General features: G+C 37.1%; 2 protein-coding genes across 3 annotated transcripts; one reads left to right on the top strand and one right to left on the bottom strand.

Annotated features, from left to right (window-relative positions):
* Positions 1 to 1,492: 1,492 nt before the first annotated feature.
* spryd7b (SPRY domain containing 7b) lies at positions 1,493 to 11,677 on the bottom strand. The gene is made up of 5 exons (XM_028436897.1): positions 11,523 to 11,677; positions 9,323 to 9,439; positions 5,853 to 6,019; positions 3,739 to 3,841; positions 1,493 to 2,240 (listed from the first exon to the last, which is right to left on the bottom strand). The coding sequence occupies exons 1-5, from the start codon at positions 11,626 to 11,628 to the stop codon at positions 2,143 to 2,145; spliced, it is 591 nt and encodes a 196-aa protein (XP_028292698.1). The 5' UTR covers positions 11,629 to 11,677; the 3' UTR covers positions 1,493 to 2,142.
* A 2,769-nt stretch (positions 11,678 to 14,446) lies between these two features.
* trim13 (tripartite motif containing 13) lies at positions 14,447 to 16,531 on the top strand. 2 transcript variants are annotated; one of them, XM_028436895.1, is made up of 2 exons: positions 14,447 to 14,565; positions 15,162 to 16,531. In XM_028436895.1, the coding sequence occupies exon 2, from the start codon at positions 15,168 to 15,170 to the stop codon at positions 16,365 to 16,367; it is 1,200 nt and encodes a 399-aa protein (XP_028292696.1). In that variant the 5' UTR covers positions 14,447 to 14,565; positions 15,162 to 15,167; the 3' UTR covers positions 16,368 to 16,531. The 2 variants fall into 2 exon arrangements, with proteins under 2 accessions (XP_028292696.1, XP_028292697.1); XM_028436896.1 differs by lacking the exon at positions 14,447 to 14,565 and adding an exon at positions 14,572 to 15,089.
* The last annotated feature ends 4,461 nt before the right edge of the window (positions 16,532 to 20,992 follow it).

A 20,992-nucleotide genomic window follows, 5' to 3' on the forward strand; every position in this document is an offset into this window, starting at 1 on the left:
GTAATCAAAGAAAAGTGTTCAAATGTATATATATATATGATATGCATTTGAAATTTTTTTCTTTGATTTACATTTGATTACTACATTTGTGTCTTTTTTATTTTTTATTGAAAATGTTTGTTTTTGATTCAATAATAAATACACAAATCTACCTCCATACACTGACTGCACTGGTTCTGGATCAGAAGGACCACACTCTGAAAGATACAATCTACACTTTATAACACATTTAAACATTCCTTATGCACTTCACTTTCATCAGCAAATAATTATTTCCCCAAATTTAAGACAAATAACTAAAATAATTTAGACATATTTCATCTTTAGTCTTTTAACTATTCTAACTTGATGTGCATTTATATTATACCAATTTTCCCTACTACAATATATTGCCCCCATATACCACCAATGCATCACAAGCTCTGAGGTAGGGCTGCTCGATTATAGAAAGAGCTTATAAAAGAGCTTATCATTAATACTTGTTTTTTTCACGTGTGCCAAGCTTTATTCTTTGTAGAAATCCAAAATCATGGAAGTTTGTTTTATTTAGCAAATAAAACTTATGTGAAATGTAAAAATAAATAATAATATTGCACCCAACAACACTGGCCAAGGTGAAAAGATATTTTATGTTTCACAACATATAAAACGAGACAAAGTTAGAATACTATACAGTGTGAATAATATAGTTTGCTACAGTTGACATAAAAGGTGAAAAGCATAAACAATGAAAAAGAAAACAAGTGAATTACACTGAACATGTGTGTCCACCCTAAAAAGCACGCTGACTCAAATACAATGCCTCCAGACACTAAAGTTTAATGAATCAATAGATCGATTAGTACAATTACATCATCAGTGCAAACAAAGAAAGGCATTTGAAATAAGTGGTGGATTGCTTAAGAGATTAAGATCAGCGTTCCAGGTCCACTACCTGTGAGAAGCAGCCGTAGACAACAGCTGGTGAACTAATATTACATTTACCTTCATAAATGTCTGTAATCATAGTCTAACTAGTGCTTTTACTGTTTACTGAAGCCGGGTCTAGCAGTGTCTTAAGAGGCATAATAGAGACCTTTACTCCTTTTTATTTTTTTCAAACTTATTCCCAGGGCTGCTACTTCCTGGTCATGGGTGTAGATTTCTGTGTGACAAATAAATGCAAAAGACATAGTGAGAGATTGTTGAATTGTAAAGTGAAATCTAGACTTCCTCGTTCAACCGTTGAGAACTTTCACAACAATCCAACAGGAAATGGCTTTAAAACAACACAAGTATATAATCACACTGAAATATTTGAAGAACAGCGATTGTTATTGACAAGTTTGTCACATAGAAAGGTGTGCCTCTTTATTATCTACAAAAGCACCTCAGGAATAAAGTGATCAGTTTTTTTTTTGTTTTTTTTTTTAACTTAATACAATTTAACTTATTCAAATTTATAGTTTTAATCTATCGAGCTAATTATTGCATTTAATCACCTTTTACTATATATATATATTTTTTTCCAGTAATGTTTCTACAGTTGTTCAACTCATCACGTGTTTTATTCCTGGGATAATTTTGTGTTTATTTGGACATTTTCTTGTTTTTTTTTAATGGTGACGTGCTTTGTGTTACAATCTAATGATATGAAAAATGTCCTATTAATGAATTAGGATTAGTTGGCTGGCTGAGTTGAGGGATTTTTGTCGTCACACAGAAATCAAATAAATACAAATAAATAAAGTCAACCACTAAAATGCCAGCTTTGGATTTCAGAGCTGAAGGAAGTTTAACTGAACGATCAAAGAAATGAGCAAAATAAAGTTTCTGGCCCACGACTCGTCCTTCAATAAGTGATCTCTGTATCGATTGTGAATCTAGAGTTGTTGACAAAATACATGTGGATCATCACGGACACAAGATAAAGATTTTACTATTTGCACAGACTTAACCGTCGATATTCAACCCCACATCGTCTTCATGGATCCTCAGTCGTTGGTCCACAGCTGAGGCACACGGGCGGAGTAATCCGAGGAAAATGACACACACACGTTGATAACATCCGATCAGGATCTAAACTGCAGTATCACAGAGATCGCTGTGATATCTGGAGGAGGGTGACGACAAAGAGAGAGGCTGAAGCTTGGAGAGGTGCCTTTAGAAGATCTGCTGCTCAAACAGGATTTTCTCGAAGCCTTGTGGAGGTGTGTGATAGAAGTCACTAAACTGGCAATCTAAAATGGCACTGTCGTCCACTGAGACAGGAGAGAGAGGGAGAAACAGAAAGCAAAGTTCAGGCTCTTTGTATCCATAACACTTAGATTCTAGGTTCCCAAAGTGGAGTACGGGTACCCCAGGGGTACCCGTACTCCACTTTGAAGTCATAGGGGGTACGTGAATCAAAATAAAAATTGGAAACTAGATTATAAATGGACCAGCAGTCAGGAGCCTCCATGCATTGCCACAAATTACACATTAGCAGATGTAAAACTACCCATGGTTACAGATTATTATTATTATTTTTTAATCATTATCATAATATATTATTCCTCAATAGGATAGGTAAAATTCAGAGACTAATTTTACTGTAGGAATACATTGTATGTGACATTATATCAGTGGTTCACAAGCTTTTTTGGGTTGTGACCCCACTTTAATATCACAATTTTTTTTTTTATTATTTTCTCTCTAGAACACGCGTGTCAAACTCAAGGCCCGGGGACCAAATCCGGCCCATTAGAGCATCCAATCCGACCTGCACCATGAATTATCGTCTAAATTACCAACTAATTCAGTTGTAGATGTCTCCAAATAAATATACAAATTCAATGAAACTCCATAATATTAGCAAGGCTCACATTTTTAATCTCCAATTATCAAAAGAATTCTTAATTTTTCCAAAATCCTGCTATTTTCTTCAAATTATTATACAAAAATTTCCCAAATTACATAGAAATGGGTCCAAATCAAATAACAATAATGTGAATATCCTGCAGGGTGTGATATCTGTCACTTATTGCTTTGATATTATCAGTGCTGTACATATTTCATAATTTATTTATACGTGGAAGTGCAAACTCGAGCACAATAATGATTAAATTACTCATTAGCCGTATCAAATCTGCGGCCCTCTTAAGATCAAGCTGCTCCATCTTTGGGCCCCTGAGCTAAAATAAGTTTGATAAACCCTGCTCTAAAAAAGCATTTTATTTTTTAACTAGATTTATATTTGAGAAAGTGAAAGTAGAGAATACAGTTATTTAAGATTGTTTTGAGTGTGGTGTTTTAATTTGAAAAAGTATAATTTAAACATTAAAAAAATACATTTTTAACCAGCATTATTTTAATTATTATAAATTAGACATTTCAGGGGACCCCATTTGAATTCCAGGCAACTCAAAAGGGGGTCATGACCCCAATGTTGAAAAGTCCTGCATTACATTATTATATTTCTTAAGTGAGCAGCACTAGGGGGTACATGGCTTCAGGTTTAATATCTGAAGGGGTATGGGACTGTGAAACATTTGGGAACCACTGACTTAGATAAAACAAACAATAAATAACAAGAGGAAGATATTTTTCGATGTATAATTTTCATCAGGAGTGTATATGGAAATGTAGATAACCACGCCCTCTAGCGGTATCATGATGTAACTGCACAAAATGCAGTTCAGGCTGTCCTCTTGTTCAAAAATCACAACAGCAACAACATATTTGTCATGATACGGGAATTGCACCAACGTCTAAACTCACCATAAACAACCGGATACACAGTGCCTCGAATTCCTGAAGCAGGACAATGCATGTTCTTTCCATTCAGATATAAATTCAGCTCCACGTGGTCGTATGTGATGCCCTGCACAACAAAACTGGATGTAAACATGTTGACCCAAGAAAACACAGCAATCAGTGTGAAAGCTGGCTGGGGGGGGGGGGGGGGTGGGGGGGATGTTTGGGATGATGAATGACTATAATGGGTGTTATTTTAGATAAGGCTACTATAAGATTTGTCTGCGGTACTTATGGCATGTTTTGACATGTAAAAACCTCCAGTGCGCTAGGCTAACACTTGTAATGATTCCCACCCAGGGGTGCTGCCAGGGTTTTTGAGGCCCATAAAAAGGAATATTACTGGGTCCCAGGCAGGTGGGAAATATTGATACTGTTTTACTTAAAACTATGCATTTGAACAATATTTTTGACAATCATTAATTGGTAGGGGAAGCACTGAAAATACAAAGAAATTCATTTAGATTCAATTATTGGCCCTGTATTCCAAAGCCATCTCTTTCTTTAAAAACTAAAAATACATGTGTTAAATTTTATGCACTGATTTCTTTTTTGGATTTCAGTAAAAAGTTAAACATTTCAGTTCCAAAAAAATGAGAATTTTATGGCTATATTTTGTGTTTTCAGGCTTTAGAGGTTCAAATCATTCTAAAATAAATACCGACTACCATCTTTTTTTCCCCCCAAATTTCAGAACAATTTTTATTTTTTAATGTTTTTTCCCCCTAATAATTAATTAATTTAACACAGCTGCTCACCTCCTTCCTTGGGGATACTTAGGCTTGTTCAACATTTGTCTGCATGAATTAGTTACTAAAACAACAGTGAAAATGCAGTTTTCTTCAGTAATATGAGTTACAATAGGGAGAAAAGTGAGCTATATTAGAAAATATGTACATTAGGAAAAAAGCGACAGGCTAATGTTCCAGAACTTTCCATCACTCGAACCATTGTCAGTACAGTCAACCCATTGCGTCTTTCTCCTGTCTGAGCTTTTCCTCTTTTCTTTCTGTACACTCTGACTTTTGAGGCATCCTGCCACCTGCACTCCACTTGTGTTCTGTGAATAGTTAGCGCTCTGCAGGCTGTGAGCAGGTGGACTGAACCACTTTACATAGAAAGAGAGGGGGGGGCTTGAAAAAAGTTTCCAAATCAACTAAACTTAGTGTTACCAAATACATTGTAAAGAAAATGTGCGTGATTGTGCGTTTATCACAGGGTAGGGATGGACAATTTTGCCTGAAATAATTACAATCTCGCTTTTGATTTTTGATTTTTTTTTTTATTTCAATGCACTTAAAATGACTGCAGACATCAGATATATTGTCAAAAGTGCAACTTTATTGCTATGATTGTTCTCAAGAGTTAAAATGCACAGAACAATCCCACAATAAAAAATAAATGAGGCTCTGTCATTCAACAATTTCAAGCTTTAACCCAGATTTAAGCAAAAGTGCAACAGCAACTTCACAGTAGCTTCAATTTTCTGATTAAGAAATCAGATAACTACATATTTTATAACATTACAATTAAAAAAACAATAAACTCTTCCCTTTGCATCTCAGCGTAGTGTGAATGAAACATTAACAATGCCTGTGGGACACATATAACCTACTCAAAGGGTAAACACATGTAAACAAAAAGTGGGCTGGCTCATATCGCGCTATGGTAACCCACAAGGATGGAACGCCAAATAGTCCGAAAACACTGTGGTGGGAAAAAAATGTATAATTATTTTTTATTTTTTTAACTCGAATTTACAAAATGGATCTACAAATTTGATAAATTGTTTAAATCAATTTTTTTGCCCAGCCCTATCACAGAGTGTAAAATGGTCAACACGTGTGTGGTGGGGACAAAATGACCATTGACAAAAAGTCCCCCTCTAACCTGACGCCTATGCCTGGAGGAATCTGTGTGATTAAAATGATCCAGTAGCTACACTCAGACCTTGAGTTATTCAACAGTATACACAATCACATATTTACGGCATCTGGTACAGTGCGACTTTAGCTTTTAATCCAAACCTTGCCCTTGATCCCAATTTTGTGATAAGACAAAGAAAAGAATGTTCTTACCACGATGTCTCCCTCCTGAGGAAGGCTGTTAGCAGGCAGGCGATTCTTCTCCTCATTGTTGTGGTAAACGGACCCATCGTTCCTCAGGACCAGGCTGTTGGTGTCTCGGCCTAAAGGCACTTGGTTCAGGTTCACTTTCTGTGTGGCCACACCGATGCCCCACACACCTGAACACACAGGAAAGCATCTGTTATTATTAGTATCAGTGTCACAGGTGTTTTATTAAAAGAAAAGTTTAGAAAATAAAGTGAAAGTTTGCAAACATAATGGATTTCTGTGAAGACAATTACAACTTGGAAATATTTCTGCCTCGTGTGTATTTCTTTGTATGTTTAGTGATGGATCCCGTATCTCCAGATCCTTGGTCCTCATTTATCAACCTTGCGTGAAAACGGGTGCAAATTTGAGTGCACATTTGGTCGCACGACAGGATTTATGAGACATTTGTATTTGACCAATCCCAGTGTACAAATGATCGGGTGTTGATAAATGTGGCGGCTAAATTTGTTCATCTTATACATGATTGACCCACTTGTTACGCAGGCCCCGCCCACTGAGGTCAAACAAAAAAATAAACTTTTTTAAGATGAAAGTCGTCATCCTCACATCTGAGATGGATCAAAATAAAGATGTGCTTTTTGGACGTGTAAAAACTGGACTTAAAGGAGTTTATTTAAACGCTCTGTGGAAGAGGATCAGCTATCGAGCAGGTGACGTCTGCCCCCCTGTGTGCGCTGTGAGCAACTTCACAGCAGAGATCCCAGAGACACACGGAAATAAGATGTTTATATCGGCCTCAGTCTGCACACTTTAGACAATAAATATCACATTATTAAAATCATCAAAGCCCTTAAAAAAAGCCTTAAAATGACTAAATGTTGTCCCTTGTCTATGTTTATTAATTATGCTTTCAGGCATTTGGAAATCTTTCCGCCTTGCGTATATTTATTTGTAAATTTGGTGATGGCTCTCATATCTGAAGGTCAATGGCCCTCATTTATCAATTGTGTGTGAAAACGGGTGCATATTTCAGATATGGTCGATAAATGAGGGGCATCGTGAACCAAGTAAAGCTAATAGCATTTGCTTATTTTTGTTTTACCCACAATTCCTTTTCATTCATCAACAATCAAGTTTGAGGATTTATATACAAGCAGACGTCAACCGTGGGGCGTGATTAAAATGTGCAGCCCTTGGTAAGAATGTATCAAATTCAATACTGAGGTGTGTATTCCTAAGAATGCTCTGAGCACCACTGGCCAAAAAGGATATTATGTCACTGCAGCTTGTACTGATTGACTTTCAACTTTAAGTTTGGCAGAATTAATAAGGCAGAATGATTAAAAGTCTGAGGTGTCACACACGAACATGTTTAATTCCAAGTGCACCAGACCAGGTAACTTACAACAGGAGAAAAACTCATTAATAGTGTATTAATTTAGCTTTTAAACTACTCAATTACTTTAGAAAAAAAATAAATCAATTGCTTTTGTCTGAATCATGCCATCACAGAAATCTGGAAGTAATATTTAAAGTGTTTTTATCTAATGATATTCAAATTTTTTTTCTTCTCTAAAATTCATTTTTTTTTTTTAAATCATGTTATACTGTTTTACAGATACGGAGTAGCCAGTATTAGTGCACAAAGTGATGAGATGTGCCTGCTGAGATATCTTTATATTGCATTTTATTTGAACTAGATTTATCTTTGAGAAGGTAAAACGATAGAAAACAGTTGTTTGGGATTGTGTTTGTGGTATTTTAATTTAAAAAAAGAATATGAATTATTTAAGCTCTTTAGGATGTCTGCCTCCTCCTGCACTGTCTATCTATTTCTGTGCTATGATATATCGTTTTTTTTAATTGTGCAGAATAGATAAATAAACAAATACATTAAAAAAAATTTAATTCTAATCAGTATTTTTTAATTTTATTATTATTAGAACAGGGTTCCAACAGCTTCAGTCAAATTAAATTCCGGACTTTTTAAGACACAAAAAAAACATCAATTACGATTACTGACAGTCATCATAGCCTGATCCTTTGATCATTCGTTCAATGGCTCATCATCACCTGCTCCCACCTTAAGTCAATAAACACTAATTACTTTCTAGGTTGAGTTAGAGACACAAAGATACACTCAGATGTTTTTGAATCAGCGACACATAGACAACCATCACTGATACATTGTTATATACAAGTATCTTTCAATCTCATTGAGAAAAGTCCTGCTGAACACCAAATAATGTATCACATTACTGAACTTTACTGCTGAAAACATGCATTATGAAGGCAGTGGCGCATACATACATCATTTAGAAGATACACTAATAGTCCCTTGAGAATGTTGCAGGCAATTTGTGTGACTAACTGTGTTTCCATTACAGTTTTTAGCAAAATAAAAGCGAAAGTCTAATGTGGCAGTAATGGTTTTTTTTTTCCAAGTATAATGCTTTGAAATGTCTCAGTCCTCTTCTGTCTCATAAACACAGTAAGCGATGACAGTGTGTGATTGCTGTGTTCCCCCGCTCTCCTGTCACTGATGGAGTTGCTCCGTCACAATTGCGCTTCAAGGTAAAGTTCTATATTTGGTCCTAGGAGTGTGACGATATCTTGACACGGCGATATAACACGATATTTTCCCGCACGATCGATTATCGATATGCTCCCGCTAAGTATCAATTTTTTTTATTTATTTTTTCTTCAAAACCTTTTCTGCTTTTTCACTAAAATGTGCAAGTAGGTCATCACAGAAATGTTGTCACTGTTTGTTGAAGGAACCAATATATTGTTTACTGGAATATTGCACTATAATGGTGTCACTGGTAAAAAGAGACCCTATTTTTGTTTACAGAAAGCACTATTGAAGATAGTTATTCATTTACATTGGTATGTTGACACTTATTTACAGAAATGTTGCACTAAAATAGTGTCACTGTTTATAGGACACTTTTTTAATTTATTGTCTTTCAGAGATATAAAATAAAAATTGTATTTTTTCACTTAATCTTTTTTTTTCTTGTTATGTCATAGATTATCGTAGATTGATTTCTGACCAATATATCGATAATCGCAGTATCGTGTCGTATCGTGAGGTACCCACCCCTATTTGGTCCTGGTTTGCTTTCTCATATGATTAAAAACGCACCATGCTTCGCTTGAGGCGAACCGAGACCCACATTTTATAGAGGACCAGACTTTGTTTGTTTGCTCCGAGTGACCTTTCACATATCACAAAAAGACCGGACTATCGGGAGAAAGAGAAGCATGGTGCGGAGCAAATAGGTATGTGTGAAAGCACCCTTAATGTCAACTCAGCTGCACAGGCTGAAGTCAGTGTGAAAACCAGTGAACCTTGAAGCCAGCAGTGAGTCAGAGTAGTGTCACAGCAGCAGGAAACGGATCCATCAGGAAACAAGAGACAGGAAGCTAGCGATAGTTGGTGAAAGGTTAAAAAGCTCAACACCTACCAGTGGACTGGATCTTAAACTCAAAATAGCTTTTGTTCTGGTGCAAAGGAGCGTTGGCCAGGCAGGCTCCGGTGCCACATATCCTGCGACCAGTCTTCACTATTACCACATCTGTGCCTGCAAGACAGAGGAAACAAGTCGTGGATCACATGACATTTACAAAGTTTGAACGTTGGTTGCTCAGTATATCTAGGGTCAAGGGTATTTTATTTTTCATAAAAATTGAAAAATGATCTTCCGCTTTTATTATGAAGGGTATTTGTGCAGCTCAGCCTCAGTATTATCAATTCAACCATTTAACAAGAAGTGGTGATAATCTGGTAGTTAATATATTCAATTAAGTTAATTTTTAAGCGTGTTTTAACGTGTGCACATTTCTATTTTGACTGTTTCTAGCATCTCTTCCTGCACGGCATGACATCAAGATAAAATATTTCAGTTAACTCCTTTTTGTAAAGATGCTCTACTTTCATTTCCATCATCTTAAATCCATACTGTCACATATTTCATTAAATATATATATCTACAAGAATTATAACATCTTCCTAAGTTTGGGTCATGACTAGCTAAAAGTATTGATGACGGGTGCTTAAACGAGACCAGTTCATTAGATCAGATCTCACTGTTCACAAAGGTATAGACGCTATAGAGTAGTGAGTCTCAAACGTTTTTGGAGTAGAGTACCCTCTTCTTCTAATTTCTAAATCCAAGTAAGTAAGTACCCCCTTTGTCCGACTACGACATTTTCCTCAGAATACCAGTAAGAGTGAAAATATTCTTAAATAACATCATTTTGTAAATAAGTGAAATTCAAACATTTCAGGTGGCCCCAAAAACACTTTTTCTTCTAAAATCCATTTTGGATCATGTTTGTTTTACTTTTGTGTTACAAACACAGAGCAGCCATGATTAGTGACAAGCTCAGATATATCTGTAGTGCATTTTATTTTAAAAAGATTTATATTTGAGAAAGTGAAAGTGTTGAAACATTTATTCTTTTTAGGAATGTACCGATACAACACGATACGATCATATCAGCATAAATCATTGTGCAATCGAAACTCAACCATATTTGCAGGGACTCACAGTTTTCTCTCTGTTTATATTAAATGATTGCAGTCATTTTAAATATCAAACTGTTGGATAAACAAAAAAATTCTTACAAGATTCAAAAGATTCTCAACTGGTGGGCCGGGACCCAAAAGTAGGTCGTGGACCTGTACTGGGTGGGTTGTGGACAGCTGGTCAAAAATGAATACATAAATAAATACCTAATGTCTCATGTTGGACTTGTCTTTTATTTTGAAAGAAACTTTTCTTTTGACAGGCATGCTGTGAAATGCATGTTGCGCAGGATAATATTTAGATTTATGTTAAAAAAAAATATTATATGTGTGTGTTTTCAACAGCTATTTTTGAAAAACTAAATTTGATTGGTTGAATTCTGAAAAAATGACTGTGGCAAAATGTGGGTCCCAGTAGAGCTGCACGATTATGGCCAAAATGATAATCACGATTATTTTGATCAATATTCTAATCCTGATTCTAACCACAATTATTTATCATGTTAGGGAAAAAAAAAAAATCTGTTTATATTACACTACTTTTAAACCAATAATGTGTGTACAGTTTACAGTGCAAATTAAATTAAGCTTTGAAAAACAATGATACTAAAAAACATATTAAAAAAATAAACCAATAATTTTAAATGTACCAAAGGCTAAGTGAATAAATACACTATTGAAGTGTGCAGAGCCCATATTTTAAATGTAAATATACCCAACAATGAGATTGATTTTATCGTGACAACAAAAATCGTGATCACGATAAAATTGAATTAATTGTGCAGCCCTAGTCTCAGGGTGAGACCAGTTGAGAACCCCTGCTGTAGACATTAATGTGATTTCATTTAATTGAATTAATTTCATTTTAATGAATGAGTCCACGTGTAATGATATTAATATGACATATTTAACGTGTCCTGTGGATCTTTGAGTGTTTGTGATGCTTTCTATAAAATGTTGCACTAAGTCAGTAAACTCACACACAGGGTGTGTTTTGCTTTCAGTTAAGGACACTTCAGGCTAAAAAAAAAAAAAGAGCCTAGTGCTAACAACTGTAGCCACCAGGCTCTCCGTGAAGCCCCTGCTTTCCTTCTGTGGACTCGTCAGCAGGGAAACATAAAGTCCATCATACTCACCCATGTGGTGTGTGTCCAACTGCACCGTGGGCATCTCTTTCAGGGCGATGTGACCCGACCCACCCTCCCCACAGCAGCTCAGACAACACGTAAACATCCCGGCCATGATTCTCACCCTCGACTGCTGCTGCCAAACCTCCGGAAACAAACCGAGAAACCTCCGCTGACGTCATCACGCTGTGCAGCTCTCCTCCCTACGCAACAGCGACACCCTATGGCAGAGGCGGGTACTGCATAAGCCCCGCTACCCCCACTGTATCCAATCACAGCGGCTAAGATAGGCAGTTGCTCCTGATGGCATGGAAACAAGGGAAGAAAATCAAGGTCAACATTTCCACACGTGACTTCGTAACTATTGGATATCGATGTTACATAACCAGGATTGCGCAGAGATTGAATTGGGGGGGAAAACACTTTTCTTTTTTTTTTTTGTATCTGGTCAACACATAGTAATGACAACATGCTTTAAAAAGAACGTCCCAGATGTTGTTGCCATGGAAGAGAAGAAATATTGTAGCTATGTGAGTTCTTCAGTCAACCAGGTCATGGTTTAAAAATATAGACGCAAAATCAAGAGGGCTTTCTTGAAGATTTACCAGCAGCGGTGTCAAACTCAAGGCCCGCGGGCCAAAGTCGACCCGCTGCAGCATTCAGTTCGGCCCAGGATGACTGGAACACACAGAGACAACTGTGATAAGGTAAATCATGATTGTTTAGCACAAGAAATCTTCAACTTAGTGTTTCACACTACAGGAGATTTCACGGCACGTTAGTCATTTGCATTTTAGTGTTAAAACTTGGCCACAATTGATGTTGAAGCTGCATAGTTTTTCTCAAAAATATGACAGCACACAATCAAAGTGGACCATATGTGATTCCTGAACTAGAAGATACTGCACAAATGCCATTAATCAAACTGTGTTACAGAATTTTTATCCACATTAGTAATGATGCAGATGGTCCAAATGTATAGGTACCCCCATTTTTGATGAAAAATCTTGATGAATTGCACAATCCTGATCTGGATGAAACTCTAAAGAGCAATTAAGGACCAACCCAACATAACCAAGTCAAATTTCATAAAAAACTGTCAATTACAAATAGATATGAATTTTTTGATATTGCTCCAATGATAAGAGATTTTTAGATTTTTCAAATTGATCCAGAATCAGTATATGGATCCGGATCCATTCCAAAATTGAATGGAACCTTCCATCTCCCTAATGTTAAAATTTTATCAAAATGTGTTAAGAACAGAGAGATAAGAAAACGCTAGTGAAAATATCACCTCCTTGGAAAAGATAACCACATAACCACGTTACCAGCCTCTAAAATTATAGCTGTTCAAAGTTTATGTGATCAGCACTTACACGCATAGATAGCCAGAACAGAAAATAAGCATCCTGCTGTGTTTATTATTTTACCACATCGGTATATGTCATGTGTTCAGTTAAACCATGCACAAGAGTTGGTGTGTTATCAGCAATTTAAAAAAGAAACAAAAAACATGAAATATCATTTGAATTTCATTGATAAAGCTATGTCATTGCGCTCGAATGTAGTTGACAAATGTGGATGTTTATAACTGCACCGTATGTTTCAGAAAAGTTTGACAATTTTATTTTTTAGAACTTTATTTGTGGAAAGTAATACAGAAGAGCGCAAATCTAACATGAACAGACACCACTGGTGAAACTTAAAGCTAATTTCTAAAAAGATTAGATGTAGATGAAATAATAAAATAAAAAAACATATATATATATATATATATATATAAAATCAGTTTAATCTCTTAAATAAGAATAGAGAGTGTCTATTTGTACGGTTGCCGTATGGACAACCCCTGGTGCTATTGGTACAGTTACCAAAGTACAAGTACGTAGCATCTTAGGGTTAGGTTATAACCCAATATCACAACAATTTTTAGGGTTATGTTTTGGGTTAGGGTTAGGGTACTGTTTAGTCTTAGTCACGTGACCTAAACTGGCCAAATAGGGGTGCTGCATAAGGATAGAATGTCGGTATATTGATACGGCAACGTACGAATAGCCACAGCCATAACAATAGAAAGTGTCTGTTGGTACGGTTGCCGTACAGACAACTCCTGGTGCTATTGGTACGGTTACCAAAGTACAAGTACGTAGCATCTTAGGGTTAGGTTTAAACCCAATATCACAACAATTTTTTAGGGTTAAAGTGTGGTTAGGGGTTAAGTTTAGGGTAAGGTTTAGTCTTAGTCACGCGACCTAAACTGACCAATGACTGACCTATCACGTGATCTAAACTGGCCAATGAGGGGCGCTGCGTATACAGATAGAATGTCGGTATATTGATACGGCAACTGTACGGATAGCCACTGCCATACGAATAACATGACAAGCTCATGAACATTGGCAGCGACTCCTTATAAGTTCTGCGTAAAACTCTTAGGTGAAACATCTTGAAGGAAAAGCCTGATTAAAGGGCCTAATGAGTCCATCTTAACCTTGACCTGGATGAGTAATAACCTTCACCACCAACTTTGACAGCAGCTTTGATTTGATGCTACAAAAGCTTTCTCGTGCTAAAGATAGGCCCACTTCACTGACTTTATCCCTACATTATATCCCTAATACACCATGTATTGCATTAAATGAATACAAACACACTTTTTATATTGACAACAAGCGCCGTTTCAGGCGTTAGACTCAAACCAATTTGACACTTTTTCACGCTGTAATGTTTTGCATAGCAACAGCCCCTCCCCCTCCGCCTGCCAGGGACCGTCTGCGACTTTCCAAACCGGGACAAAAGCGTAAACGCAACCTTTGCTCATTTTAATGCCAGCAAATTACATCCAAAGCTGACACCGTTGTATCACCCCTAAATATGACCCAGTTTCAGATTGATTCATGCACAAATACATTTTTGGTGCAGTGTTTTTTTTTTTCCCTCTCTCTGTAGGTCAGTGAAATGGTTAACTCTGCACCCGGAAAAGGGCGAAGTCTGCACAGCAACAAGCGCCATGATTGCGTAGCAGCGCTGTGCGTTTCAGCAGCTGTTGGTGAGTGAATCTTCTGCTCCAGTGGTTGCATGATACTATCTGCTTTGCCAAATCTGTCACAGCCCTCCCTCGGTGTATTTGCCAACAGAAGCTGCCCTCTCACAACCTGTGGGTCGGTTCTGGCTTTAGACGGACGAGGTTGATCGTTCTGGACTCCGCTGCTGCTTGACTCTTCCGCATTTAATGACGCGCTGAGCAAAAAAAAAAAAAAAAAAAAAAAAATCATCTGACTCCACAGTTTTGGGTCAATCACTCTGCTATGCTTCATGCATTTTTCACAACGTCAGCTGTCATCGGTTAGATATCAGTCACCGGGATGCTGCTGCGTAATAATCCCAGTAACGCGAGGGGAGCTTTTGGCTGCGCTGCTGCGCTTTTACGCGGGGATGGCGACGATGTGAGGCTGTTTCACTTTCAACATGGGAATATTCAAGATATAACCTGACAGAGAAATCTGTATCCTTTGCGATGCTGCAGCATTTTCTGTGTGATGTAATGTCTCTGTGGTCTTCTCTCTGAAAGACGTGCGTAATGTGCGGTTTGTCTCCAGGTGCATGTGTTGATCTTAAACTGACGCATGTGTCTTCTGTTTTCAGGGTGCGATGGAGCAGCTGAAAGAAGAGCTGACCTGTCCGATCTGCTGCGGTCTCTTTGAGGACCCACGGGTCTTATTGTGCTCGCACAGCTTCTGCAAAAAGTGCCTGGAGGGACTCTTGGAGGGAAACCGAGGTCCAATTTTCAGGGCACCTATCAAGTGTCCCACATGCCGCAAGGAGTCCCCTCACAACGGTGCCAACAGCCTGCAGATCAACTACTCCCTGCGCGGAATAGTGGAGAAGTTCAAAGAAATAAAAGTCATGCCCAATATGTCTGTGTGTAAACAACACAGCGATCAGCCGCTCAATATGTTTTGCGCCACAGACTCGAGGCTCATCTGCGGATTCTGCGCCACCACGGTGGAGCACAGCGGGCACAGGTTCCGCTCCCTGGAGGACGGCTACGCACAGGAGAAGGACGCGTTTGAAAAGTTGCTGCACGGAGTGAAAAGCTGGCAGAGCGCGGACATCCTGTCCTGCCTGGAGACACTGCAGACCAGTAAGAAACGCGCGCTCCAGTCCGTGAGCAAAGACGCAGAGAAGGTGAGCGATTATTTTGACAAACTCATCAGCAGCCTCGAGTGCAAGAAGAACGAGATCCTGTCGGACTTTGAGACTCTGAAGCTGGTGGTGATGCAGGCTTACGACCCGGAGATCACCGCGCTGAGCGCAGCGCTGGAGGAGCAGAAGCAGGCGATCAGCATGGCGGAGTCCTTCAGGGGGGTCTCAGACCCTCTGGACTTTCTGCAGCAGATGCAGGAGTTCAGAGAGAAGTTCAAGCTTCTCCAGGACACTTCTATCCCACCTGAGAAAAACAGAGACGTGTGTCCTCATGTGCGCAATTTTGACGTTAAAAAGTGGGATTCACTGAGACTTGGAGACGTGGACAAGATGTCAGTGCCACATGAGAGCGGCTCCTATAGGACAGGGGACACGCGCACGACGCGGAACAGGTGGAGGGTCCTGGTCCTGTCCTTGGTTTTAGTTCTGCCAGTTTTAGTTTTCCTGCTGCTGTCACCACACACAGCACATGTGACGTCCCAGTTTGAAGCATCCCTGTGCGGGCTTTCCCAGTATGTGTCCCACAGCGCGCTGCACCTGCAGGGGATGACGGATATGTGCGTAACTTTTATATCTGAAGGTCCCAAGTACATAGGAAAGTTCACAGAATCTGCTTACAACTTTGTAAGTTACTATTATCAGTGAGATAAATAACACATTTAGTTGCAAAATGAATCAACCTTTAAGAGGGTAAATTAACTTTCCACACCCCATGCAGGGTTTTTTCTCTTTTTTAACTTTTTTTTTTTACTCATCTGTCTGCGGTGTTTTTTTTAAATAATAAAATCTTGAAATGTGTTTAACAAAAATAATTTCCCCTGTTTTTCTTTTCCACTCTGACAGGCCAAAGGATGCTGTTCAATTGCAAATGATAATAATAATAAAAATACATAAAATAAATCCAGAGTGAGTCCGCGCCATCCAGTGATGCTGCTCCGACGTTTGTTACATAAGAAAAACTAATGTGTGAAATAAATCTCTCTCCTCCTGCTACAGTTATCAATAGAAATGAAGATGATTGCGATATATTAATGAGGCCTATATCATGATACTCCAAATATTTAAGCAGTCTTTTAAAAATAAATAAAGTACAAAAAAACCACAAATGAAGTATTTGCAATGATTTCCTATCCAATGCAATGTTACATCTAACCATACAGAAGTTTAAAACCAAATTTCACCCGCTATTACATCGAAGTAAAAAAAAAAATAAAATATTAAAAGGAAAAAAGTTGCTGGAACGGGATTTTTAAGCTGATTCAAAAGTACATTTTTACCACCAGGGTGTTTTTCGGGTCAAACAGATGATTTAAAAAAGAAAAGATCTATTTTGTCGATTTGATCTATTTAGAGAGGATTAAAAGCGACCACGGAGGATCACCTTAAAGTGAATCACTGATTCAGACACCGTAGTTCAGGTTGGACGTCACGGCTCACTTGTGTGTGTGTATATATATATATATATAGCATTCTGTTGCCAGGCAAACATTAGAAGTTAATTAAAAAGAAAGTGCTACATTAATATTTACATTTTCAGGTCACGCAAATTTAAATATAGCTTCACAAAAATTAACCGGATTACAGAGAGAAGTTTTGAATTCTTAAAATACTAAAAAGAAACACACACACACACACACCTATAGCTCTATAGAAGTGATTTTCAGCGTTAATCAAGACTGGAAACTAAAATCACAAGTCGTTAATTTTTTTTTTTTTTTTACAAATAGCCTGTTTTTTTTTTTAAATTAAATTTTTATACCATAATGACAATTTCTAAGGGGACACATCATTCCCCTTGTATCATTGTTTTGTGATAATTCTTCAATTGAACAAAATGAGCACAGCTGCATTTTCTGTACATTGTGAAGTAACTGAATGAGCACGTTTCAGTTAATTACAAATACACCTGTCAAATGTGTATTACCCTGAAATTAATTTGACATAATTCAATATTTCATTTTTCTTGCCCATCCAAAATTTCTTAAATCTTCTCAGTGACTATAGAGTACACAATATTCTTGCTTATCAAAAGCATTTAGCTATTATGTTTTGTAAGCCAAATTCAAATTATTTAAATAATGGCTGGCTCCACTTAACTCCTTTATAGATATTGGATATAATAATCCCAAGGAAAAATAAACAAATATTGCAGGCCAAACATGACTAACAAAAATCAAGCAGATAAATAAATTAAAAAAAGAAATTACCAAGTAGAATATTGTCAGCATCTTAAAGCAAGTATAGTCAGAATTGAGTCAGTTTTACATGCATGAGTAAGTTTAATGTCTTTAAAAGTCCCATACAAAGGAATTTCCAACACGAGTTAATAAAGTCTAAAGTATTCATTTATTAAAAAATATTTTTTTTTGTGCCTGATCAACTACACCAAAGCATCACGATCTATGAAGCATTTAAACTTCTACACTATAGGGAGTGTGTGTGTGACAGCAGAAAAACAACTCACAATTCTACACTTGTCAGATAAGCTCCAACAATTTTTCACAATCAATAAAAACACGAGTATTTTAAATTAAATTAGTCATTTATTAAGTTACACTGAATTACAATATTATACTGAATCATATTAAATTTTTTCACTGTGTGTGTCCTGCAGCATGTCAGTGCCCAGGCCTTCACACACACACACACTTCCCAGCAGTATTACACACACAGGCCACAGTGAGCTCTATGGCAACAAATCAACAGTAATTCTGACAAAGAGGCAAATACATCTGATTAAGAACCGTGTTTAATACATCACATACTGTATAAACAGGTCAGCTCAAGGCTTTTGTTCTCTCAGTTTGGCACAGTGACAAACATCCATAGAGCAGCAGTCAACATCTGCAGGGTGCTTGGTTCCATTTGGTACTGGTTAGTTACCAGTAGTTGTGGTGATGGTCAGTGGTCAGCTCTATTTCAGCAGCACGATCAATACTGGAGGCTTCAGCTACTTTTAACTCCAATATTTACGTGCTGCTACAGTACAGCGACCAGGTGAACATGGAAACAGTTTTACACGTGTTGCGTACGTTAGTTCATGTTGGGCGGATGGTTCAGGCTTCGCTGCGGCAGCACAGTATGGCCTGCATCTCAGTATAACCCACAAACCATTCCGTGCTGCTACAGCGTCACCAGAGCTTTAGGATCATCACCGTCACACTCGTTTCTTCTTCTCCATCCTCCCTGCTCTAAATAATTGGACTTTTTACTCTTAAAGGCTCTTGGAGGATTTGGAGTTATCAGCTCATCGTTGTAGCTCCATCTGAAACACACAAGAATAAATATGAAGTATTTCAGGTTTTATCAGGAGATGCTAATAAATGGAGTACTTTAGAAAAATCACATATGGTCAGGTCAGGCTTGTTTAGTCTCATGCAATCTGAAAGTACGTTTATGTTTTTGCACAATGAACATGCGTTTATCTTAGAGTTTCACTATTTGAACTAATCAGATAATTTTGAAACAACTGCAGTAAACATGTGAGTGAATGTGTGAGTTGTGAGCAATAGTGTGCAACTTGGTGATTAAAAGAAAGAATAAAAATAAAATAATTAAAGGATGTAGAGCAAAACACCAGGGTCTGAATAATGTGTGTGTGTTTCATAAGACTGTAACCTAATGTTAAAATATACACCTCATGTTGCTTTTGACATAGGTGACATGATCTAGACCAGGGGTCACCAACCTTTCTGAAACCATGAGCTACTTCATAGGTACTGTATAGTCCAAAGGGCAACCAGTTCTTAAACAGAGGTTCTTAAATATTACATTATCACTGTTTCACTTTAATCAGAGGCTGAGATAATAAGGAAGGCTAGCAGTAACTTAAAAAGGTCAGAAATGTTTGAGTTTCGACATGCAACACTTATTTTATTTATCCTAATTTATTCAACTGTTTCATTTTCTACATTTCATAGAACAGGGGTTCTCAACTCATCTCACCCTGGGACCCACATTTTGCCTCGGTCATCAAATCGCGAACCACTTTTTTTATTTTATTTTTTTAATTCAACCAACCAAATTTTGTTTTTTTCAAAGATAGCTGTTGAAAACATGCATATATAATAATAATAAAACATATCTATATATTTTGCTGTGCAACATGCTTTTCTACAGCATGCCTGTCAAAAGAAAAGTTTCTTTCAAAATAAAAGCCATCACACATGACAGACATTAATTATTTTATTTTTTGGCCAGCTTTCCGCGACCCACCCAGTACAGATCCGCGACCCACCAGTTGAGAATCGCTGTCATAGAAAATCCCCATGTTCCTAATTTACTAGCTACAAATAAACAAACCCTGATCTAGATCTATTTCTAATACTCGTTACTTCTCCAAATAATTAAGGTACAAGACAAACAACAAAAAAATCACCAGGTAAAATATTGTAATAACACTTAAATCATTAATATAACATGACAAGAATTGTGATTGACATCTCAAAAAAAATAAAAAAATAAAATAAATATAAATAAATTAAAAATAAATAAATAAATAAATAGTTGCATCTATTCAAATCTTGTTTTTTCGTGGCAGACGTGGTCAGTTTTGGTCTGAAATAAATAAATAATCCTTTAAAAAAGTGAATTGCCACTAGAGGTCTCAATGGACCTGATTATTTAAACGTGGCTATAATCGCCCCATACTAAAGCAGGCACTGGAGATTTGTAGATGTACAAACCAATTCTGTCAAAACACATTTTACATCATCTATATTTAAAAAATAGCTTTTGTAGGAAATGATGGGAATAGAAGCAGAGGGAGGATCAGTAAGTCAGGGCTTCTGTTAGGTAGTAGTTACACTGCCTGACAATATCTATGTGAATCATTAAAAAAGCCCTTATAACACACTTAAGATAGTGAACCGTTAATAGATCAGTATCTGGGTAAAAATCTAGATTTATACTTTTGAATTTTTTTTTTTAGCTCATTAAAAATAAAAACTAGAACTGGCTGAATCCACACAGTTTGTCTTGAAGTAAAATATGTTTCCATTATTGGTATTAGCTGGAAGAACTTTTACTGTTTTCATTTTGAAAAGCAAAAAACATCCATACTGGATTTTAAAAAAATAAATAAAAATAATCTATGAATTAAAATGTGTCAAAAAAACAAGTAGTTTTTGAGACCAACACAGCCACGGTAACTATTGTTATAAAAATACACAACTAGCCACAGACAATGTTTGTCCCAATCCTAAACTCAAGGAATTCACATCTCACACCAGAAAATGCAGCGTCAGCAGGATTTCAGTTTAATGACATAA

The sequence above is a fragment of the Gouania willdenowi genome, chromosome 21 (assembly GCF_900634775.1).
Source record: "Gouania willdenowi chromosome 21, fGouWil2.1, whole genome shotgun sequence".
Lineage (NCBI taxonomy): Eukaryota > Metazoa > Chordata > Actinopteri > Blenniiformes > Gobiesocidae > Gouania > Gouania willdenowi.

What these genes read in the sequence shown, in the direction of transcription:
- trim13 (XM_028436895.1), top strand. Translation starts at nt 15,168, where the DNA reads ATGGAGCAGCTGAAAGAAGAGCTGACCTGTCCGATCTGCTGCGGTCTC.
- spryd7b (XM_028436897.1), bottom strand. Translation starts at nt 11,628, where the DNA reads ATGGCCGGGATGTTTACGTGTTGTCTGAGCTGCTGTGGGGAGGGTGGG. An exon ending in CTCAGGAGGGAGACATCGTG is followed by an intron (nt 3,842 to 5,852) that starts GTAAGAACATTC and finishes TTTGTTGTGCAG; the next exon opens with GGCATCACATACGACCACGT. An exon ending in TGTGTATCCGGTTGTTTATG is followed by an intron (nt 2,241 to 3,738) that starts GTGAGTTTAGAC and finishes CTCCTGTCTCAG; the next exon opens with TGGACGACAGTGCCATTTTA.